The 25,266-nt window shown below is 41.9% G+C and overlaps 1 protein-coding gene across 6 annotated transcripts in view; it reads right to left on the bottom strand.

Annotated features, from left to right (window-relative positions):
• The window catches only part of LOC140196247 (disks large homolog 1), a 485,196-nt gene that overhangs the window by 129,018 nt on the left and 330,912 nt on the right, over window positions 1-25,266 (bottom strand). For all 6 annotated transcript variants that reach the window (XM_072255108.1, XM_072255109.1, XM_072255112.1 and 3 more), the window contains one exon: window positions 3,704-3,839. In XM_072255108.1, the coding sequence (XP_072111209.1) occupies window positions 3,704-3,839 (136 nt within the window). The remainder of the gene's footprint in view (window positions 1-3,703; window positions 3,840-25,266) is intronic.

The following is a 25,266-nucleotide window of genomic DNA, read 5'->3' as shown; positions in this document are numbered from 1 at the left end:
TTGTTCAAGAGGCAGCTTTTCACTGAAGCTAAGGATTGTTGTGAAATGGAATTCCACAGATCCTTGCTCAAGTTAGTTTTTTTCTGACCTATGCAGAGTAGATACCAGTTAATACAAATTGTTGACTCAAATTAAATCAAAACAAAGTAACTTTGTGTAATGGCCTGGTTAAGATGTTTACTGCTATGCTGAGAGGTGTTTTTATTTCAGCAGTTTCCTGAAAAAGCAATGTGTCCTGCTAGTGAGAGAGCTGGGTGGGATCAGAGCTATGAAGGACAGTAGGCTGGTTTGGGGTCCCTTGGAGGGAGCTGCGGAGGGGGGCAGATGCCTGCCAAATGCCATTCGAAGGAGAGACCCTGTTGTAAGAAGTGCTTTGTGGAGATGAATGGTTCAAGGGAGGGAGTGCCAATACTCCTGAGTTAGCCAGTTCGTTCAAAATGGTCTTCAAGGGAAGTTCAAACTGTGACTGGTATCTTTCATGTAGAACATGGGTTCTGCATGTGAGTACAGCAATACACCCGACTACTCCAGAAATGAGCTCCAACATTTATGTGCACATTTAGACTGATCTAACTGTAATGAGCCCTTTTATCTTTTTTTTCTTTTCATGTTAGCTGTTTGATAAAGTTGAAAAATTGGTAAATATATTTTTTTAATAATTTCAATTTGGTGGACAATGTCATTTCTTGGCGACCGATAATTGTGTGTGAGCAGTATTTACACAGCATTCACTGCAATCAATGTTCCTTAATCAGAACATCCCAACTTTTCTGTCTGGTTGAACAACAAATCATATGGACCCTAGACATATTTTGCTTATATAAGGTGGCCTTTTCATTGCCGAGTCACATGGCTGTTAGCAGAGTCAGCTAACAAGCCAAGTTTATATACGAGCCACGGTGACAGTGTTACAGTTTTTTATATCTCCAATTTCCTGAAGTGATAGCATTGGGGTGCCGCGGTAGTGTTGTGCTTAAAGTGGTGCTAGGTGCTTTGCAGTTCAATTCCGACCTCATCTGTTAGGAATCTATATGTTCTCCCTGTGACCACATGGGTTTCCTTCGACTGTCCAAAGAAGTACTGGTTAAGAGGTTAAGTGGTCGTTGTAAATTTGGCTGATGTTAAAACAATTGGTTGTTGGACAACATGGCCTGGTGGGCCAGAAGGATCCGTTCCGTGCTCTAAATGAACAGACAGACAAATAAATAAAGTTTTGATGGCCGTTCCAAAAGACTGTTTGGTAACCTAACAGAAGGGTTAAATTTAAAAAATAATAAAGGACAGATATTAAAACAAATGAAAATCATATTTCTACACTGGGTACTGATGGCAATCAGCAATTACTATGTGATGGAATCAAGGAATCTGTGCATCATTTATAAATGTTATGTAAAGATCGTATTAACTAAATCATGATATTTCTTGAAGTCAAACTCATTCTCTAAGTTGCTCAGTCAAAACATCATGGGCAGCCATTTGTTTTCACTGCCTGCACAGTAATCTGACAAGAAATATCTCACAACCATTACATCATTCAGTCGATATTCTACCAAAATCAATGAAATGAAAATCAGACAGTCTCCAAGGGCTGACAATGTATTACACCAGATTACTACTTAGCTCAGGCAAAAATCTATTCCATGGGCTTCTTGAGGACATATTGTAAACACCAGAAAAGTAGGCCAGATATATCTGGAATAAAGCTCAAAAGGATTTTGAATACAGTAATTATACTTGTCTGAAAAATAACACCATCATAACAGCAATTATACAGCATCTTAAAATACAGACTGAATAAAATATATTACTATATATGTTTCATAAAAGAAAAAAAGGAATCAGTAATTATGCAAGTTAAGAAAGTAACTGAGAGCTTTGTCAAATACAGTAGATGCCTGAGGTTTAACAAGCCCTAGAGTGTCTGAGGATTTGAATGAAAGATTAATTTTTAAAGCAATACACATGGGGGAGGGGGAGATTGGAGTAACTGGAATCGCTGAATGAAGCTCGATAGACTGAAGATCTGAAACCAAATTTTAGAAAACTACAAATTCATGATAATTGTTTAAATCAAGATGAAAAGGTCACATAATAAACACAACTTGTGACCAATGTTCCCTCTAATTTGTAAAGATCAATGTGCACAAAAATCTTGTGCTGTGCAATTTTTTGCCCAGTGGCAACAATGTGTGTGCACTAAATTTTATATATAGAGGTATTCATTTGAACAGCTAGCAAAACACTGTCGATAAGAACTTTAGGTTGGATTGTTTTCACTCTCGTTCAGCTGCACTCTCACAAAATATGCAGCAGGCCTGTAGTGGGAAATGGAGGATTTTCTTGCTAGAGCTTTTGAACACCATCCATATCTGATGTGCTTGCTTAATGACACTTTCAAGAGTCAAGTTTCCATATATCACTCCACTTTTTCCCCACTTGCAAATTCTCTAGCAACTTTTGCTTCATGACAATACACACAGGTAATACCAGTTTCTGTATTGTACATAAAATTTTTCTAGTAGCTACATGTTCCTGACCTAATGAGCTTTGCTTCTTTGGAATTCGACATAGTGAATCGATAATTCCTTCAATAAAAACAGTATAAATAAGCCAGTTCTAAAATCTTCAGACAAATCATCGCAAACTCCATGTTGTCAACACCATCCGCATTAGAAACCGGAAAAGGAAATGTGATTGTGTACGATTGCGTAATATACTTAACAAGGTAGAGGGTGACAAACTTTTGTGCATAGCTTAAATTCCTTTGAGTGCTAGTAGCAAAAGCTGTGTGCGCGCACCTTAGAGGGAACATTGATAATGACACAAAGAAATTTAACACTGTCAGCTTCATTCTGAGGGCATTTGGATAATACAGAGAGGGTAAGGCAATGCTCAAAGTGACTAATTAATCTCTGGCATTCAACTGAGCTAAAAAGGACCATCTGATCTCAAAGCTCTCACTGATTTGGATGCAGAAGTGGGTGCTGTATCAGTAATCACCGGGGTAGGAGACAAGGACAAATTTGGGGACAAAATACTTGCTAAGAATGTCCAATATTTTAGGCAGTAGTTGGGTCTGTGGTTGCAAGTTAAAGCACAAAAAAAAAGTACAGCTCATCATTCACGAGGCTTTTCAGAAATCCTGTGATTATGGAAATAACAGTCAGTGCAGTCACTGTGAATGCAGCAAAAATGAGTCAATTTACCAGCAGTCAAATAAACCAGGTAGTAGAAACATCAGTAACACACTAATAGGAGTTAGTTACCAATAGATCAGTGTTAAAAGAAATAAAATAGCGAGCAGGGACCAGGAGAATCAATCAGTTGTCAGGACAGTTATGTATACTTCAGGTTGACGAGCCTGTTCATTCATGAACAGACAAACAGTGCATTGACAGCTTCATCTGCCTATAGAATCTCTCCAAAAGGAACAAATTCTGATCGGCTGAAAATATTAATTTTGTTCTGATAGACAAGAAGATGTTTGTACTGAGAAAAAGTTACTGGTATACAATATAGTTATTCGTCAAAACCAACAGTTCCCACTCAGTGAGAAAGTGAGAATAAGGTACTACATTTCAGAAAGAGAATTCCTTTAACCCCTGTACCCCCTGAAAATAAATCAGCGTCTTTATATCAATAGATTTTCTATTTTACTGTTGTTAAGAAGATATGACTGGATTATAAATTCATGAACTCTTACCTGGTCATTTCATCATCACCCACGACTTTAGTGATGGGGGAGTATCTGCCCGGCGACGATGGAGGGAGAGACTGTTTATATTCTGTATTCCCTAAGTAGTTTGATGGTGTAATATGGTTTTCCATTTGTGAGTAGGCTAGAAGAATACAAAAAAAATGCATTGGTAGTACAATAATGTCCCATACTTGACATTATTTTTGTCAATATATTCCAGAAGTCAAAGCAACATAGATGAGGTTTGTCAACCAAAATAAATCTCAATAAATATTCAATTCCTGCAGCTTTTGCTTGCAAAAATCATGATCCATTTGTCAAATTAGAACTTAAAATATTCCTCCAGGGAGAGAGGAAGAGGAAGAGGAAGAGGAGAGCCATCCGCAGTACCACCGATGCGGCAGAGAGGGCCTCAAGATGGCTGTGGCTCAAAAGAGGGGAGCCATGGAGTCATAAGTAGCTAGCCATCTGGACACAAGCTGGGGTCTGATCAGCCCCGGCTGGGTCACCTGGAGGAGGTTGTATGATGTTGAAAGACCCGAAACACCTGATGATTCCAGGAACATCACTGAAGATGTGTCCAGAAGCATCAATAGATGTATGTACACAGCTAGTACTTCTACACTCTAATGCTCACATTGCTTCACACTACAATAGACTAGGTTTAACATCATCATGAAGTGCAGACTGATTCAAATCTGTTGCTATCCACACAAAGAAGCAGTAAAAAAAAATGACAGAACACACTTTAATAGAAACTGGAAAACGTCTTGTTATTTTACAGCAATGCAAGGCGTACGGTCGTAAGAAAGGAACAGAGAAAAGATCAGTTGCATACATCAGGGAAAAATATCTTTTCTTGATGGGTTAGTCTTTGTACAGATAATGAAATTCACTTATTACTGCACCTTCTGTGTTGGGGAAGTGGGGGATGGGGAAGAGAAAGCGAACATTTCTTCACTATTTATTCCTTTGAATTATTGACTGCCTTGGCTTTACCACTCATTTCAATTTCTGGATCTTGCTCTAGTTAGGAGGAAAGCTAACCGCCACAATCCTGCCACGAACATAATTATAGTATTTGTCTACCCTGATTTGAAGACAATCACAGGACTAATCTAACCAAGAGGCTTCATAAATGGTAATGGCTAATTGCAATTTACAGCATATGACTCAAGTATATGACTAATTTGGATGGAGCCATTACTTTACAGTATATAGAATATTTCAGGTCACACAGATTAGTTTTCCCAACATGATATGCAATAAAAAAAATGTGCACTAACTAAAAAAAAAATGTGGAATAACAGTAATAGCCATTTCTAAGCAAAATGCCATGTTTATTCACCGTCACATGAAATGATCTTGCAAAGTCAATTCAGAGGCAATTTTGAACAAACCTTACTAGTGAAACTCGCTTCCTATGAATGGACTTGACCAACTGCTTTTATAGATTTGGGAAATTAGAGTCTAGAAACCTAATGGATCCTGAAAACTTAATGATATATTTGTTAATATGATATATTTACTCTTCAGTCTGACTAGAATATTGTAATACTGCAAAACGGAATCCAAAGACAGCCCAGATCAGTTCAATTTATTCCTAAAGTTAGCGCAGAAATCAAAGTCATTCCACCCAAAATAAAATTGTAGTGTTATCAGTCTTTAAGATGGACTAAATGATGATTCTCAAGTGCCAAATGTATTCCGCTGGGAGTAATAAAACTGTGCATAAAAATAAACAGAGGTTTCTCTCAACAGCTCTTGAGTCTCAATGGATTACAATGGAAGGCTCACGATTAAAAACATGATTTTTTAAAAATGCAAAGCTATTTGTACATTAGCCGACTGATGGCGTGGTGGTGTAGTGGCATCAGCGCCGGACTTCGGAGCGAAGGCTCCTGAGTTTGAATCCAGCCGGCTCCCTTGCACGCTCTCCATCTGTGCTGGGTTGAGCGTCAAGCTAGCAACTCGGCCTCATAAAAATAAGAAAGCCTGCTAAAAAAAAACGGCGTCCCGATGACTCCACTCGGGGCTAAGGGCTTTCTTCTTCTTCTATTTGTACATTGCATACATATAAATACATTTAAATTAAAATTTCACTCAAAAATAAGTTGAAAGCCTCATTTACATTGAACTAACTTGGAATTATACCACCAAGGTTTTTGATAAAAAGGTAATGGGTTTATTTGACAGTAACTTGAAATCAGAGTGGAAAAGTATTGATAATTGTCAATCGGCTAAGCTGAATACCATGATAGTTAGACGTTAAAGCACTACGGATACATACAAGATATAGGAGTAGAATTAGGCTATTTGGCCCATATACTGTAACTTTGTAAGCAGAAATGTGAAGAAAGTGAGAAATTCAAATAGATGGTTTATTCATTTATATTAACTTTGACCCTTTCAGATATCACCCATGCAGAATCTATAAATAGGAACTAATTTATTATAATTGCAGAACATTTTGAAATTCACAAATAAACCAAAATCGCCTAAAATCTGAGAATATACCATAAAGGCTTGCTGATTTTAGGCAGCTGTTTCCATCAAGAAATTAATGAATGAACTTGTGCATTGAAAATTATACATGAAAAAGTGGTCATCAAATACATTCACTAATTACTTAATATGTTTGGCTATTTTTAATTCTAATTTTAAAACTAATAACTTTCTTGCTTCCAAATGATAAGAATGCCAAAGCAATAATTTCTTACATTTTCCAAAGTTATCTCTGAATGTTGCTTCTATTAAGAATTAATTTAAAATCACTTAACTCTCATCAAGTTGCATTAGGTTATGAAAATATGTGTCTTCAGCTTCTAAATTCAAGTCACTTGTAAATTCCCTAGCCAATTCTTTTTTAAAAATCTTAATAATCCCTTCATTTCAGGAAAGAAGTCATTTACTATTATTACAACTTTTACAGTAAACCCAGCTATTTGTTTCACATTATTCATTAATGGAAACATTTATCTCCATATCAAATTGCACACCATATCCTGGCTAACAATTATTTACTCACATCATTATCATCTGGATGCAAGGAAGGTGAAAAGGAAAGGTAAAATGCTTTTGTTTACATAATAAAATGTAATTTTATGAATGTATGATAAAATTACAACAAATAGGCTATCTACTGGACTCAGGAGCCTAATCACACACCGTTCTCTATTCTGGCTTCGTGCACTCAATTATTTATGATAGCCACCAGCAGATTGAATAGGTTAATCAACTGTGCAATTGTTCTCAATTTAAAACTATACTAAGCATTAGCCACATTCTTGAGGGCTACTCCACAACAACCTGTCAGTAAAACTTGGCAACCACAAGTTAGTGAAATGGCTAGTAATGTAATTGGATGCAAGAGAAGGCTTATAGATCTTGCCTCGAATATGGTCAATAACTGGACATACACAGCTCTTTGTGCACACAGAATTCCAGATATCTACAACCCTAGATGAATCCCTTACAGCAATCTGGAAGCTTCATATTTACCGTAAATGTGACCAGCTCTCTATTTATTTAAGATCTATTTTGTTGAATTGAAATATTCTGTAATGGGGCCTGAACTCGTAAATCTGAATCAACAGATCAACCTTTTGATATCAGTCCAGGAACAATAATAATAGTCCTCAGAATAAACCTTTGGTAGAAGAGTGCCTGAAAATTTCTCTACTGCATAACCTTGTCAACTGAGGTTCAGGCAGCAGAGCCTGACATCAAATGTTTACCAGTTGTCCACAACCCACGTGCAAGAATGATGGGCAACAATGGTCTGATTAACTCAGTACTGGCAGTGGTCACCACAGGGACCTTTTCTGTGCAGATGCTTCCCTTGCATATTTCAAAGTGACATGCACTGTCCGTGTAGGGCTCTGCATTACATACAAAATGCCATCTGTGTGAAGAGGACAGTAATCAACTGATATTTAAATTCCTTTTTTTTTTAAGTGTTATGTTTTATCTCAGGACCAAGTTATTCCGATCTCAAAGTTCAGCCACAGCTATTGACTAACTGTATAAGAGTAAGAAAAGCTAATCAATGATTTGTTCATTAAATCGATCCTTCTTTCATCCTTTTATGACCACAAATGGCTTTGCTGCTCACTTCCCACAGTCATTGCGAGAATCTGACTCCTTTTGAATGTTCACATCCAACAAGCTGTGTTTTTCATCCAACAGTTCACACAAACCAAGGAACCAGGGCAACACTGGGGCTTCCAAAAGCTTTTACCGATTACTTCTTTCACACCGTTAAAGGTGCTACATTTGGGGTTGCAGAATGTGGTCAAAGTTCTGTTGAAATGGAAGAATCAGCCCAAGTTCAGCACAGTATACAAAACATAGAAAACAAACAACCACTTCTCCAACCCCAAAGTTCTCATTTTCCAGTTAAATCAGATATTAATGAGGCCAGCATTCATTGGAACATAATGTGGTACTGATAGGAATATACAAAATGTGTCCATTTTCTTGCTGAAACACATATTGTATTGCAAAAGAAAATGCCACTCTGGCTTTGAGTACAAGACAGCAAACTGTGCTGCGAGAATTCCTAAAGGTGTCATCCTGCCCACTGCAAAAATAACATGGAAAGCTGGCAGCATATGTCTCCTGAGAGAAGTTTTCAATGCAATGATCCCAACCACCCATGGTTTATACTCTAACCTGAGAGCAGCACATTACAGATGACTGACTAAACATTCTTGTCTCCTGATGTTCAATTATACTGCTATCAGAATATTTAACATCTTACTTCCTCACATAAGGATTGAAGGAGCTATATTTGAATGCACACAGTATATGGAATAAGGTAGATGATCTTTTAGCACAATTAGAGACTGGCAGGTACGACATTTTGAGCATCAGTGTCGTGGCCGAAAAAAGGTGATCGCTGTGAGCTTACCATCCAAGGATACACTTTGCATTGAACGGACAGGCAGGTAGGCAGAGGGATGGAGTGGTTCCCTCAATAAAAAATGAAATCAGAGTCTTAGAAAGAGGCGACATAGAACCAGAAGATGTAGATTCCTTGCGAATAGAATTATGAAACTACAAGAGTAAAAAGACTCTGATAGGAGTTATATACAGGCCTCCAAACAGCAGCCAGGATGTGGGATACAAGTTACAATAGGAGATAAAAAAAAAATGCATGTAAAAAGGACAATGGCATGGATACTTCAAAAGTTCAAAGTTCAAAGTAAATTATATTATCAGAATACATATATGTCACCACATGCAACCCTAAAATTCATTTTCCTGTGGGCATACTCTGTAAATCCATACAGTAATAACAATAACAGGATCAATGAAAAATCAAGTAGAGCACAGAAGACAACAAACAGTGCAAATGTAAATATCAATAAATAACAATAAATAATAAGAACATGATATAACAAGATAAAGAGTCCTTAAAGTGAGATCATTGATTGTGGGAACATCTCAATGAATGGGCAAATGAGTGAAGTTATTGCCTTTTGTTCAAGAGCATGATGGTTGAGGGGCAGTAATTGTTCTTGAAATTGGTTATGCTTGTGCTGAGGCTCTTGTACCTTATATCTGACAGCAGCAGCAAGAAAAGAGCATGGACTGGGTGGTGAGGAACTCTGATGATGGACACTGCTTTCAAAATGAGGGAAGACAGGGAAAATCAGGTTGGTGCTGGATCCCAAGAGAGAAGATTTATAGAATACCTATGAGATGGCTTTATAGAGCATCTTGTGTTTGAGCTCACCAGGGGAAAGGCAATTCTGGATTGGGTGTTGTGTAATGAACCAAATTTGATCACAGAGCTTAAGGTAAAGGAACCCCTAGGGAGCAGTGATCACAATATGAGTGTTGTTGCTGTTTCTAAGGAGAAGGTGCCTGGGAAGACAAAGGTCTGAAGATAGATAAGTAATCTGTACCAGATAAACTACACACCAGGCAAGAATCACTAGATTCTGCACTGGTTCCATAGGACTAGAAAGTTGCAAATGTCAAGTCACTCTTAATAAAGGGAGGGAGGCAGATGAAAGGAAATTATAGGCCAGGTAGCCTGTCATCAGTGGTTGGAAAGACATTAGAGTCCATTATTAAGGATGAGGTTTCACATAATAAAATAGGCCAAAGTCAACATGGTTTTCTAAGGGCAAATATTGCCTGAGAAATCTGTTGCAATTCTTTGAGGAAACAACAGGCAGGATAGACAAAGCAGAGTCAGTAGATTTTGTTTACTTGGATTTGCAGAGGCCTTTGACAAGGTGCTGCACATGAGGCTGCTGAATAAGAGCCCGTAGCATTACAGGAAAGATACTAGCATGGATAGAAGATGCAACTGGCAGTAGGCAAAGAATGGGAACAAAGGGGACCTTTTCTGGTTGGCTGCCAGTGACCAGCGTGTTCCACAGGGGCTGGTATTGGGTAGGATAAGTGGAGGGGCAAGTAGTGTTGAGGAAGCAGGGAGTCTGCAGAAGGATTTGGACAGATTCGGAGAATGGGCAAAGAAGCAGCAGATGGAATGTAGTGTAGGGAAGTGTATGGTCATGCACTTTGGCAGAAGGAATAAAGGCATAGAATATTTTCTAAATGGGGAGAAAATTCAAAACTCAGGTTCAAAAAAGGGACTTGGGAGTCCTTGTGCAGGATTGCCGAAAGCTTAACTTGCACATTGAGTCAATGGTAAGGAAGGCAAATGCAATGTTAGCATTCATTTTGAGAGGATTAGAATACAAGAGCAATGATGTGATGCTGAGGCTTTATAAGTGATTGGTCAGACTGAACTTGGAGCATTGTGAGCAGTTCTGAGTCTCTTATCAATGAAAAGGTGCGCTGATACTGGACAGGGTCCAGAGGAGGTTCACGAGAATTTATGAGTAGTATTTGATGGCTCTGACCGTGTACTCGCTGGAGTTTAGAAGAATGAGAAGGGGATCTCATTGAAGGCTATCGAATATTGAAAGGTCTGGACAGAGTGGAAGTAGGAAGGTTGTTTCTTATAGTGGGTAACTCAAAGACCAAAGGGCATAGCCTCAGGATAGAGGGGTGTCCGTTTAGAACAGAGATGAGGAAAAATTTCTTTAGCCTGAAGTTAGTGAATCCGTTGAATTCATTGCCACAGGTGACTATGGAAGCCAAGTCATTGAGTATATTTAAAGCTTCTTGATCAGTCAGGGTGTCAAGGTTAAGGGGAGAAGGCAGAGGGAGCCAAGATGGGCCGAATGGCTTAAAGCTGCTCCTATATCTTCTGAGCTTTTTTCAATGTCTGTATTTTCAAAATACATGAGAAAAACTCAACATTTTACAGAACCTGGAGACCAATTAGCCCACTATGCCTGGGCCAAATTTCTAAAGAAGCTATTTCTTAAACATCACTCAAACATTTATACATTCTTCTAAGTTTTTTTTTAATGCTCCAAACAGTCCTTCCAGGAGAGGCAACACTACACTTGTTGGGGTCATCTATTGTATCCGGTACTCCCGATGCAGCCTCCTCTACATTGTTGAGACCCGTCATAAATTGAGAGACCACTTTGTTGAGCAGCTCTGCAACATCCACCACCAGTGGGACTTACTGGCAGCCACATATCTTAATTCCCATTCCAATGTGTTGTTCCATGGCCTCCTCTTGTGCCAAGATGAGGCCACCCTCAAGGTGGAGGAGCAACATTTTATATTCCACCTGGGTAGCCTCCAACCTGATGGTATGAATATAGATTTCTCCCTTTGGTAAACTAAATTCCACCCCTCCCTTCCTCTATTCACTGCTAATGTAAAAACAAAAGAGAGTGCATTCAACAAAGCAAAAATTAGCAGGAAGGTGGAGGACTGAGAAGCTTTTAAAAGCCTACAGAGAGCAAATGAAAGAATCATTAGAAGGGAAAAGATGAAACATGAAAGCAAGCTAGCAAATAATATCAAAGTGGATAGTAAAAGCTTTTTCAAGTGTGTAAAAAGTAAAAGAGAGATGAGAGTGGATATAGGGCTCCAAGAAGATTAGGCTGGAGAAATAATAACAGGGGACAAGAAGGTGGCAGATAAACTAAATGAGTATTTTGCATCAGTCTTCATTGTAAAAGACACTAGCAGTATGCCTGATGTTGTAGTGTGTGAAGGAAGAGAAGTGGGTGCAGTTACTGTTACAAGGGAGAAGGTGCTCAAAAAGCTGAAAGACCTAAGGGTACACAAGTCACCCAGACCAGATGAACTGCACCCTAGGGTTCTGAAAGAGGTAGCATTAGAAATTGTGGAGGCATTGGCAATGGTCTTTCAAAAATCATTGGACTCCGGCATGGTGCCAGAGGACTGGAAAATTGCAAATGTCACTCCATTTGTTAAAAAAGGAGGAAGGCAGCAGAAAGGAAACTAGTTAGCCTGACCTCAATGGTTGGGAAGATGTTGGAGTTAATTATTAAGGATGAGGTTATGGAGTACTTGGTGATACAGGACAAGATAGGACACAGTCAGCATGGTTTCCTTAAGGGAAAGTCTTGCCCGATGAACCTGTTGAAATTTTTTCAGGAGATAACATGTAGGATAGATAAAGGGGATGCAGTGAATGTTGCATATTTGGACTTCCAGAAGGCCTTTGACAAGGTGCCACACATGAGGCTGTTTACCAAGTTAAGAGCCCATGGTGTTACAGGAAAGTTACTGGCATGGTTAGATCACTGGCTGATTGATAGGAGACAGTGAATGGGAATAAAAGGATCCTTTTTTGGTTGACTACCAGTTGGTGTTCCACAGGGCTCAGTGTTGGGACCGCTTCTTTCTGTGCTGTGTATCAATGATTTTGATGATGGAATAGATGGCTTTGTTGCCAAACTTGCAGATGATACAAACATTGGTTGAGGACCAGGTAGTGTTGAGGAAACAGGCAGAATGCAGAAGGACTTAGACAGATTAGGAGAATGGGCAAGAAAGTGGCAAATGAAATACAATGTTGGAAAATGCATGGTCATTCACTTCAGTAGCAGAAATAAATGTGCAGGCTATTTTCTAAACAGGGAAAAAATCCAAAAATCTGAGATGTCAAGAGACTTGGGAGTCCTTGTGCAGAACACCCTAAAGGTTAACTTGCAGGATGAGTGGGTAGTGAGGAAGGTAAATGCCGTGATAGCATTCATTTCAAGAAGTCTTGAATACAAGAGCAGGGATGTGATAAGGTACTGTTAAGGCCTCACCTTGAGTACTGTGAACAGTTTGGGTTCCTCATCTAAGAAAAGACGTGCTGGCATTGGGGATGCTCCAGAAGAGGCTCACAAGGATGATTCCAGGAATGAAAGGGTTATCATACGAGGAATGTTTGACGCCACTTGGTCTGTACTCGCTCAAATTTACAAACGTTTGTAGAAGGATGGGGAGGGGTGGTGGAATCTCATTGAAACCTTTCAAATATTGAAAGACCTAGACAGAGTAGATGTGGAAAGGATGATACCCTAGTTGGAGAGTCTAGGACAAGAGGGCACAGCCTCAGGATACAGAGTCAACCATTTAAAACAGAGATGTAGAGAAATTTCTTTAGCCAGAGAGTGGTGAATTTGTGGAATTTGTTACCACAGGTAGCTGTGGAGACCAGGTCGTTGGGTGTATTTAAGGCAGAGATTGATTGGACACGGCATCAAAGGTTACGGACAGAAGGATGGGGAATGGGGTTGAGAAGGGGAAAAAAAAGATCAGCTATGATTGAAAGGCAGAGCAGACTTGGTGGCCCAAATGGCCTAATTCTGCTCCTATGTCTTATGATCTTATTCCGCACTCTGACATTCTATTTCTTCTCACCTCCCTTTTACTTCCCCTCCTCCTTCCCTTTCTCCAATGTCTGCTCCCTTCTTGCATGAGATTATTGCTGTTTGTGTCCTTGACCTTTCCCACCCACCTGGTTTCCCCTATCACCTTCCAGCTAGCTACTTCCCCTCCTCCCACCTTTTTATTCAGGCATCTCCCCCTTCCTTACCAGTCCTGAAGAAGGGTCTTGGCCTGAAACTTCAACTGTTTACTTTTTTTCCCATAGATGCTACCTGACCTGTTGAGTTCCTCCAGCATTCTGTGTGTTGCTTTTTTGTGAAATGTTTATCCACTCCCGTTGCAGTAATATACTTAGTATAATAGAGCAGGAAGCCAGTTAATCCACTAAGTCCATGCTGCCTCCGAGCAGAACAATTCTATCAGTCTCATTTCCCCCTCGCTTCATTTCCCTGAAAGTTCATCTTTCTCACATGCTCACTGATTTCCCCTTTTAACCACTTAACATGAACAATATTGTGCAACTTCTTCCTTCATTCTTTAAGGACTAAGTTATGACTCAATTTCAATGGAAACTATATTTTTGATTTTGACCCTTTTCTGCAGATGCTACCTGACTTGCTAAGGTAATTTTGAGATAACATAGATCTCCTTCGACGTTTCTTTCAAGGGGACAAGACAAAATTCGCCTTGTGTCAACTTCTAACCTCCTCCTATCCTTGCTATCCTTTGCACTCTCATTGAAGCTGTAAAACTCATTTTAATTTAAATATTCAGAAATCAAAACTACTCCAAAAGTGGTTCCGGCAAAGGCCTACTTCTTGGCCAACAACCTCCTAATCGAGTATAAAAGTAAAGTTACCATATACCTTTTAAACTTTAGTCTACTCTGCTCAAACTGCAATTTTCATCAGAAAAGTTTACTGTCCTCTTCAGAGATAATTAGTTCTCTGTCGAATGTAAATCTTCGATATGCATTGTATCGAAGTTCACATACATTGACATCTCACTTAAGATGCAGATTCTTCGCCAGGAATCAGGTCACCAATGGAATCAGTGCTGAACAAACCCATTTGGTGAGTGTTCTTGACAGCACATTGGTGACAACCACCTGGCACATATCCCGAACAACAGAAAATATGCAGATGCTGGAAATCCAAGCAACACACACAAAATGCTGCCTGGCCTGCTGAGTTCCTCCAACAGTTTGTGTGTGTTAGTGCAGATCCCTGCCCTCTCCGCTTCTGGGTACCTCAAGATCAGGAATATGGCACAAGTTCCTTTGCGAGCAATGGATTGTTCGCGCCTCAGTGCAATGAGTGGTACTGATGCGGTTGGGGTACGCGGTAAGGCTACTCTACCCAGCAATACAAGGCTCAGAACTGCATGCTGGTTGGTACTTCAAGTGCAGGAGAATGCTGGGAGCAGCAGCAGCTACCCCACGTTATGACAGACCATCCAGATCTTTTAGTCACTCTCTCATTATCTGTTAGATGTGATGAGAGTTGCTCACTCCCCTTCTCTTTGCCGACACAGCACAGGGATTGTTCAATAGTCTGAAGCTGAACAGCCAGTGATTACTGCTGAGCTTGTCGCTACACATAAATCTCCAGGCCAGGGAGAGAGGTGCCACTGAACACAGAGGAGAGGACAGCAGATTCCATCACATCCAACAGGTTGGATAGCAGGATCCAGGCAGTCTGTCAACACAAGGGAAGGTGCTGCTGGACGGCAGCAAACCTGTTGTCACCGTGATGTCCATGGTTACAGGCTTTCGGGTCCCTAGCGCTGTAGCTCACAACGTCTGCAGAGCAGGGAATGGAACCAGCTTCCAGGACAAGCAGTACACAGCGGAGGCGGATGACATCTTGTATAAAAAAGTACAGGGTTATTTACACACAGACATTCAGATTGGAGGACAGGTTCAGGTTCAGTTTTATCAAATGAACATGAAATGTACAGTGAAATGTGTTAGCAACCAACACAACCTCAGGATGTGCTGGCACAGCCCACAAATGTCGCCACAGATTCTGGCACCAACAGAGCATGCCCACAATACTTGACGGAACAACACGGAACCCAACAAGCAACAAAATAACAACGGCAAAACATGCCTGTTTTCCTCCGTCCCCCCACCAACACACACGGTCAGTCCAAGCCAGGCCTCCAGCCGCAAAGCCTCTGCCATTGGGCTTCGACTTCCGGCTACTGATCTGACTTCGGGCTCCGATCTACCCCATCAATCCCCAGACTAACTGGTGACGTGACTCAGAATTGTGAGCGCTCTGAATGACCGGCCCTCTGCCTCCTCGTGAATCCTGCTCATACGGACATCCAGTCAGGGGACACACTGACTGGAACAGCTCAAGAGACACAGGTGTCCTTTGTAACTCTAGCATTGCTGGCCCTCAAGCGTGGAACTTGGAGCAGAGGCCTGACCTCTAACTCCTCCAAAACCTGGTCCCTAAAACATAACCTGATCTCCAGTTCCCCTCTCTGTCCCCAACACCATCTCTATGAACCTAAAAGTCAACTAATTCTCCACTGAGACTGAAGCTGGGCACCATCTTGTTAAAAAAAAAGATCAAGAATGCAATAACAAACCAGCACTTAGGAAAGTGTTAAATGGCTTCTGGAGTAAAGAAAAATTGCACTGTTTGAGTACTACCAGAGAATCAATGACAGGATTACGAATAAACATTTTTATTTTACTATGAGTGGTGCATATAACTGGTAGTTATCATCTTTCTTATGTGTAAGGTATGCACAGAAATGTCTGGATTTCCCATATTAGCATCCAGCAGCAAACTCATAATCGGAAAGAAGCTTATAATCGGTGATTCTCCCATGTGCTTGATTCTTTAATTCTTGATGGTGGTACTTCAAAGCTCAGTGAATTTATTATCAAAGTACATGTATGCCTTCAAGTACAACCCTGAGATTCATTTTCTTGCAGGCATACTCAATAAATCCAGAATCAAATCAATGGAAGACCACACAACTTGGGTGTTCAACCAGTGTGCTTAAGAAAACAAACTATGCAAAGGCAAAAAAAAAAAATAATTAACAATTATTGTCAAGACCAGGAGATGAACTGTCCTTGAAAATGAGTCCATAGGTTGTGGGTACATTTCAACGACGGAGCAAGTGAAGCTAAGTGAAGTTACTCTCTTTGGTTCAAGAACCTGATGGCTTAGGGTTAATATCTATTCCTGAACCTGGTGGTGTGAGTCCTAAGGCTCCTGTACCTTCTTACTGATGGCAGCAGTGAGAAGAGAGCATGTCCTGGGTGGTGGGGTCTCTGATGATGGATGCTGTAACACTCCATAGAGATGTGCTCAATGTGGGGACAGATTGGGCTGTAACCACTACTTTTTGTAGGATTTTCCATTCAAGGGTATTGGTGTATCCATACCAGGCTGTTATGCAACCAGTCAACATACTCTCCACCACACATCTATAAATGAAGTTGGGACGTCTAATTAACTACACTAAACTACATCTCTTGAATCCATTATTTAATATCCAGCATGTATTTTTCAGACTTATCCATCAATGGAAGATCATTTTATACTTTTTTTAAGATTACAGCCATTGATGTAAAGGCCAGAATGTATTGCCCAAGTCTATTGTCAGAACCTCGCCAACCTGGAACAGAACTTGCAGATGAAGGGCTTCCTATGTTACATCCACCAGCAAATGCAGATTCATGTGATGATGTTAAAATAAGCTGCTGCAGTGCATTTTATGGAGGGGAATTAAGTCAGCCAAGCCAAACTGTTGGTGATGAGACGAAATATTCAGGGCATGGATAGATTTCTCCTGGATGATGTCAAGTCTCTTGAGTATTGCTAGACTTACCCTCACTCAAACAAATAGAGTTATTTCAGTGTGGTCCTGGACTACGGTCTACAGATAATGGTAAAGGTTTGAGGTGACAGGAAGTGAGTCTCTTGTATACATCCAATCACAAACAAGAGGAAATCAGCAGATGCTGGAAATCCGAGCAACACACACAAAGTGCTGGAGGAACTCAGCAGGCCAGGCAGCATCTATGGAAAAGAATACAGTCGATGTTTCGGGCCGAAACCCATCGGCAGGACTGGAGAAAAAGTGCTGAGGACTAGATTTTTAAAAGTAGGGGGAGGGGAGGGAGAAACACAAGATGATAGGTGAAACCTGGAAGGAAAGGGATGAAGTAAAGAGCTGGGAAGTTGATTGGTGAAAGAGACAGAAGGCCATGAAAGAAAGGAGGTGGGGGAAGCACCAGAGGGAGGCGATGGGCGGGCAAGGAGATAAGGTGAGAGGGGGAGAGGGGGAAAGGGGGATGGGAAATGGTGAAGGCGTGCCAGGATAACCTACCACCCTCCGTGTCTAGCACATAACTCTCCGAAACTTCTGCCACCTCGAACGGGATCCCACCACCATGCATGTCTTCCTCCCCCCACCACTGATATCCCTCCTGGCACTTATCCTTGCAAGCGGAACAAGTGCTACACCTTTTCCCTCACGACCATTCAGGGCCCTAAACAGTTCTTCCAGGTGAGGCAACAATTCATCTGTGAGTCTGTCGGTGTCATATACGGTGTTCAGTGCTCCTGGTGTGGCCTCCTGTATATCGGTGAGACCCGAGCATCAGAAAAAGCAGGATCTCCCAGTGGCCACCCATTTTATTTCCACTTCCCACTCCCATTCCAATATGTCCATCCATGGCCTCCTCCACTATCGTGATGAGGTCACACTTAGGTTGGAGGAACAACACTTTGTATTCTGTCTGGGTAGCCTCCAACATGATGGCATGAACATCGATTTCTCAAACTTTCAGTAATGCCTCCCACCCCGCCTTCACCATTTCCCACCTTCTATTGCCCACCCATCGCCTCTCTCTGGTGCTCCTCCCACCTTTTTGTTATTCCATGGCCTTCTGTCTCTTTCACCAATCAACTTCCCACTCTTTACTTCATCTCTCCCCCTCCAGGTTTCACCTATCACCTTGTGTTTCTCTCTCCCCCCTCCCACTAGTTAAATCTCCTCCTCAGCATTTTTTCTCCAGCCCTGCCAAAGGGTTTTGGCCTGAAATGTCGACTGTACTTTTTCCATAGATGCTGCCTGGCCTGCTGAGTTCCTCCAGCATTTTCTGCGTGTTGCTCTTATATACATCACGCATCAGGATGCTCTTCATTGACTACAGCTCACCACTTAATACTATCATCCATTCTAAACTAATCAATAAGCTTAAAGAAGTTGGCCTCAATAATCTCCGTGTGCAACTGGATCCTCAATTTCCTCACATAGAGACTCCAATCAGCTTGGATTGGCAGCATCTCCTCCACAATCTCGATCAGCACAGGTACACTACAAGACTGTGTGCTTAGCTTCCTGCTCTCCTCGCTTTACACTTATGACCCTGAGACTAAGCAAAACTCCAAAGCCATAATTAAGTTTGCTGACAACACCAGTCATTGGCTGAATCAAAGGTGATGATGAATCACCATATAGAAGGGAGATTGAAAACTTGTCAGTATGGTGCCACATTACTACTACGTCAACTCAGGCCTCGGGGGCCAGCGTCGGGCAAGTGGTGCCACAACAATCTCTTACTCAATGTCTTCAAGACCACAGAGATGATTATTGACTTCAAGAGGAAGAAACCAGAGGTCCACGAGCCAGTCATCATTAGGGGATCAGAGGTGGAGCTAGTCAGCAACTTTAAATTCCTTGGTGTTATCATTTCAGAGGATCTGTCCTGGTTCTAGCATGTAAGAGCGATTATGAAAAAAGCATGGTAGTACCTCTGCTTTCTTCGAGGTTTGCAAAGATCTGGTATGTCATCCCTAACTTTGACAAACTTCTGCAGATGCATGGTGGAGAGTATACTGACTGGTTGCATCATGGCCTGGTATGGAAACACCAAAGCCTTTGAATGGAATAGCCTACAAAAAGTAGTGAATATGGCCCAGTCCATTATAGATAAAGTCTTCCCCACCATCCAGGCATGCTCTCTTCTCAATGCTGCCATCAGGAAGGTGGTACAGGAGCCTCAGGACCCACACCACCAGGTTCAGCAACAGTTATTATCCCTCAACCATCAGACTCCTGAACCAGAAGGGATAACTTCACTCACCCCATCACTGAACTGTTCTCACAACCTATGAACTCCCTTCAAGGACTCTTCATCTCATGTTGTCAATATCTATTGCTTGTTTTTTATTATTATTTTTTTTCTTTCTTTTGTCACAGTTGGCAGTTTGTTGTTTTTTGCACATTGATTGTCTGTCCATCCTAAAGGGTGTGGTCTTACATTTGACTCTATTGGTTCTTGCATTTACTGTGTATGCCCGTAAGAAAACGACTCTCAGGGTTGTATATGGTGACATAGATGTACTTCGATGATAAATTTACTTTGAACTTTGAGTATCTTCAGCATTTTTTCTGTGTTATTAACCATCAATGAACAGGTTATGAATGACAGATGTCACCTACCAGCAGTATTGATACCTTCACATATATTATTGATGATAGAGTGTGGTTTGAGCTGTACTTAAGCAGATCTGATTTGTTCCCTCCGGGAGACAGGATACACTTGGAAATTTTTCCACACTGCTAATGGACTGGTGTTGTAAATATACTGGAGCTGCCTGGATAAAGACACGGCTAGGTCAGGGCTGCAAATTTTCAATACTGCAGCCAGGAAGTTGTGTGTTCCTTTCTTGTTTGCCATACTTTTGAAAAGGAGAACTTTAGGACATTGCTAGCACCGTTCACCACTCAACCATGGAAAAACAAAGCTAAACATTATGATGGCCTGCTAGTAGAAACGAAGAAACACCTCAACAGTTCAAAATGAAATGTCGTTCTGTCACTGTGATCGATCCCAAAGTTCATCACACTGTCAATTTGCAAATGGACCACATTGTGCAGTTCTGGGCCCATACATTTCCACATTTTCAGACATAGTGGGCTTCGAGCAATGACCAAGCAACAGGCAGTGTTCATCAAGATCCTGCCTTCATTCCGCCCTGATGACACTCTGATGGCTCGTGTTAGCAAAACCTTTTCACTGTTTACAACATGTGCTTGGAGATAAGAAAATAGAACACAGAACAGCACAGCGTGGAACTGAAAAACCATTCTGCTAACATAAAAATAATTGCAAATTTTTGAAACAGATTAAAATATACATTGAGAAACAGAAAATATTTCCTAAATTTACCAGTTAAATGAAGATTAATGATTACATTCAAAAATGAATGTCCATTGCAGATGGCCAGCATAAATCAGAGGAGGCAGATACAGAGTGCTCCTCATCTTTAGTAACATTCCCTTGACTGACTGGAGAGTTACGGGACGGGGACTAAGGTCGGTAAGCACAGTATCTAAGTCAGAATCTGCTGCTGTGCAGTCTGTGGCTTACTGAAACATAATTTCTCATGATCAAATTTGTAATTCCCTGGTCTGTTTTGAAACCTTTGGGATAGCTTTATTGAGATTAAATGAAAGTGGTTCGTTAGATACTCCAAAAAACAATCAATACGGCTCGAAATTCACTGCTGTGTCCCTCAATTGCTCATTCTGCCCGACCAAAGTATCGATGAAACCTGTCTGCAGCCAATAAAAGATATTTAAGAGCTAGCTGCTGCTCTCAAATTGAGTTCTGAGTGAAATAATTGTTTTCCATTTCCAATCAGTGTTCTTTTGCTATTGTTTACTGAAAATATTTTTTTATTATTTGGAGCATATTTCTCTTTGCATTATGACCCATGAATTCCAATATTGTAGTGGAGTCATATGCAAAAACAACTTCTTTGGCCTACCAAGTCTATGCAGAACCTTTTGCCCAATTACACTAATCCCGTTATCTTCATTAGGTTAATGCCTTTTCAATGTCCTGCCAACTTAAGTGTGGCTAAATGGAAATAATAATATCCCCAAGAACATAAAATGTGCTAGCCCGCTGCCAATGTCCAACAGCGTCAGTTGATTGGAATTTTACTGTATTGGCATTTATATGCCAATATAAATCAATATGCTGAGTGGTGGTAAAAATCTTCTGAGGTGTATATATTTCAATGCTAGGAGTATTGCAGGGAAGGCGGATGAGTTGAGGGCGTGGATTGACATGTGGAATTATGACGTTATAGCAATTAGTGAAACTTGGCTACAGGAGGGGCAGGGCTGGCAGCTTAACATTCCAGGGTTCCGATGTTTCAGATGTGATCGAAGCAGAGGAATGAAAGGTGGGGGAGTAGCATTGCTTGTTAGGGAAAATATTACAGCAGCGCTCAGGCAGGACAGATTAGAGGGCTTGTCTACTGAGTCCTTATGGGTAGAGCTGAGAAACAGGAAAGGTATGGCCACATTAGTGGGATTGTATTACAGACCACCCAATAGTCAACGTGAACTGGAAGAGCAAATCTGCAGAGAGATAGCGGGCAACTGCAGGAAACATACAGTTGTGGTGGTAGGGGATTTTAATTTTCCATATATTGATTGGGACTCCCATACTGTTAGGGGTCTAGATGGTTTAGAGTTTGTAAAATGTGTTCAGGAAAGTTTTCTAAACCAATATATAGAGGGACCAACTAGAGGGGATGCAATATTGGATCTCCTGTTAGGAAACGAGTTAGGACAAGTGACAGAAGTCTGTGTAGGGGTACACTTTGGTTCCAGTGATCATAACACCATTAGTTTCAATTTGATCATGGACAAGGATAGATCTGGTCCTAGGGTTGAGGTTCTTAACTGGAAGAAGGCCAAATTTGAAGAAATGAGAAAGGATCTAAAAACCGTGGATTGGGACAGGTTGTTCTCTGGCAAGGATGTGATCGGTAGGTGGGAAGCCTTCAAAGGAGAAATTTTGAGAGTGCAGAATTTGTATGTTCCTGTCAGGATTAAAGGCAAAGCTAATAGGAATAAGGAACCTTGGTTCTCAAGGGATATTGCAACTCTGATAAAGAAGAAGAGAGAGTTGTATGACATGTATAGGAAGCAGGGAGTAAATAAGGTGCTTGAGGAGTATAAGAAGTGCAAGAAAATACTTCAGAAAGAAATCAGGAGGGCTAAAAGAAGACATGAGGTTGCCTTGGCAGTCAAAGTGAAGGATAATCCAAAGAGCTTTTACAGGTATATTAAGAGCAAAAGGATTGTAAGGGATAAAACTGGTCCTCTTGAAGATCAGAGTGGTCGGCTATGTGCGGAACCAAAGGAAATGGAGATCTTAAATAACAACACACATAAAAGTTGCTGGTGAACGCAGCAGGCCAGGCAGCATCTCTAGGAAGAGGTACAGTCGACGTTTCAGGCCGAGACCCTTCATCAGGACTAACTGAAGGAAGAGTGAGTAAGGGATTTGAAAGTTGGAGGGGGAGGGGGAGATCCAAGATGACAGGAGAAGACAGGAGGGGGAGGGATAGAGCCAAGAGCTGGACAGGTGATAGGCAAAAGGGGTACGAGAGGATCATGGGACAGGAGGTCCAGGAAGAAAGACCGGGGGGGGGGGGTGTCCCAGAGGATGGGCAAGGGGTATAGTCAGAGGGACAGAGGGAGAAAAAGGAGAGTGAGAGGAAGAATGTGTGTATAAAAATAAGTAACAGATGGGGTACAAGGGGGAGGTGGGGCATTAGCGGAAGTTAGAGAAGTCGATGTTCATGCCATCAGGTTGGAGGCTACCCAGACGGAATATAAGGTGTTGTTCCTCCAACCTGAGTGTGGCTTCATCTTTACAGTAGAGGAGGCCATGGATAGACATGTCAAAATGGGAATGGGATGGGGAATTAAAATGTGTGGCCACTGGGAGATCCTGCTTTCTCTGGCGGACAGAGCGTAGGTGTTCAGCAAAGCGGGCTCCCAGTCTGTGTCGGGTCTCGCCAATATATAAAAGGCCACATCGGGAGCACCGGACGCAGTATATCACCCCAGCCGACTCACAGGTGAAGTGTTGCCTCACCTGGAAGGACTGTTTGGGGCCCTGAATGGTGGTAAGGGAGGAAGTGTAAGGGCATGTGTAGCACTTGCTCCGCTTACACGGATAAGTGCCAGGAGGGAGATCAGTGGGGAGGGATGGGGGGGACGAATGGACAAGGGAGTTGCGTAGGGAGCGATCCCTGCAGAATGCAGGGGCGGGGGGGAGGAAAAGATGTGCTTAGTGGTGGGATCCGCCACCTCCAACGGGATCCCACCACTAAGTCCGCCACCTCCAACGGGATCCCACCACGAAGACTTCCACCACCTCCAACGGGATCCCACCACTAAGACTTCCGCCACCTCCAACGGGATCCCACTACTAAGACTTCCGCCACCTCCAACGGGATCCCACTACTAAGACTTCCGCCACCTCCAACGGGATCCCACCACTAAGCACATCTTTCCCTCCCCACCCTCTCTGCATTCCGCAGGGATCACTCCCTACGCAACTCCCTTGTCCATCCCTCCCCACTGATCTCCCTCCTGGCACTTAGCCGTGTAAGCGGAACAAGTGCTACACATGCCCTTACACTTCCTCCCTTGCCACCATTCAGGGCCCCAAACAGTCCTTCCAGGTGAGGCAACACTTCACCTGTGAGTCGACTGGGTTGATATACTGCGTCCGGTGCTCCCGATGTGGCCTTTTATATATTGGCGAGACCCGACGCAGACCGGGAGACCGCTTTGCTGAACACCTACGCTCTGTCTGCCAGAGAAAGCAGGATCTCCCAGTGGCCACACATTTTAATTCCACATCCCATTCCCATTTTGACATGTCTATCCATGGCCTCCTCTACTGTAAAGATGAAGCCACACTCAGGTTGGAGGAACAACACCTTATATTCCGTCTGGGTAGCCTCCAACCTGGTGGCGTGAACATTGACTTCTCTAACTTCCGCTAATGCCCCACCTCCCCCTCGTACCCCATCTGTTACTTATTTTTATACACACATTCTTTCTCTTACTCTCCTTTTTCTCCCTCTGTCCCTCTGACTATACCCCTTGCCCATCCTCTGGGTTACCCCCACCCCCCACCGTCTTTCTTCCTGGACCTTCTGTCCCATGATCCTCTCGTACCCCTTTTACCTATCACCTGTCCAGCTCTTGGCTCCATCCCTCCTCCTCCTGTCTTCTCCTATCATTTTGGATCTTCCCCTCCCCCTCCAACTTTCAAATCCCTTACTCACTCTTCCTTCAGTTAGTCCTGACGAAGGGTCTCGGCCTGAAACGTCGACTGTACCTCTTCCTAGAGATGCTGCCTGGCCTGCTGCGTTCACCAGCAACTTTTATGTGTGTTGCTTGAATTTCCAGCATCTGCAGAGTTCCTGTTGTTTGAGATCTTAAATAGGTTTTTTGCGTCTGTATTTACTAAGGAAACTGGCATGAAGTCTATGGAATTAAGGGAAACAAATAGTGAGATCATGGAAACTGTACAGATCGAAAAGGAGGAGGTCCTTGCTGCCTTGAGGAAAATTAAAGTGGATAAATCCCCGGGACCTGACAGGGTGTTCCCTCGGACCTTGAAGGAGACTAGTGTTGAAATTGCAGGGGCCCTGGCAGAAATATTTAAAATGTCGCTGTCTACAGGTGTGGTGCCGGAGGATTGGAGAGTGGCTCATGTTGTTGCGTTGTTTAAAAAAGGATCGAAAAGTAATCCGGGAAATTATAGACCAGTAAGTTTAATGTCAGTAGTAGGTAAGTTATTGGAGGGAGTACTAAGAGACAGAATCTACAAGCATTTGGATAGACAGAGACTTACTAGGGAGAGTCAACATTGCTTTGTGCGTGGTAGGTCATGTTTGACCAATCTATTGGAGTTTTTTGAGGAGGTTACCAGGAAAGTGGATGAAGGGAAGGCAGTGGATATTGTCTACATG

This window comes from Mobula birostris, chromosome 4 (genome assembly GCF_030028105.1).
Source record: "Mobula birostris isolate sMobBir1 chromosome 4, sMobBir1.hap1, whole genome shotgun sequence".
Classification (NCBI taxonomy): domain Eukaryota; kingdom Metazoa; phylum Chordata; class Chondrichthyes; order Myliobatiformes; family Myliobatidae; genus Mobula; species Mobula birostris.
The sequence above is the reverse complement of the archived record's forward strand: the minus strand, read 5'-3'. Positions and strand labels throughout refer to the sequence as shown.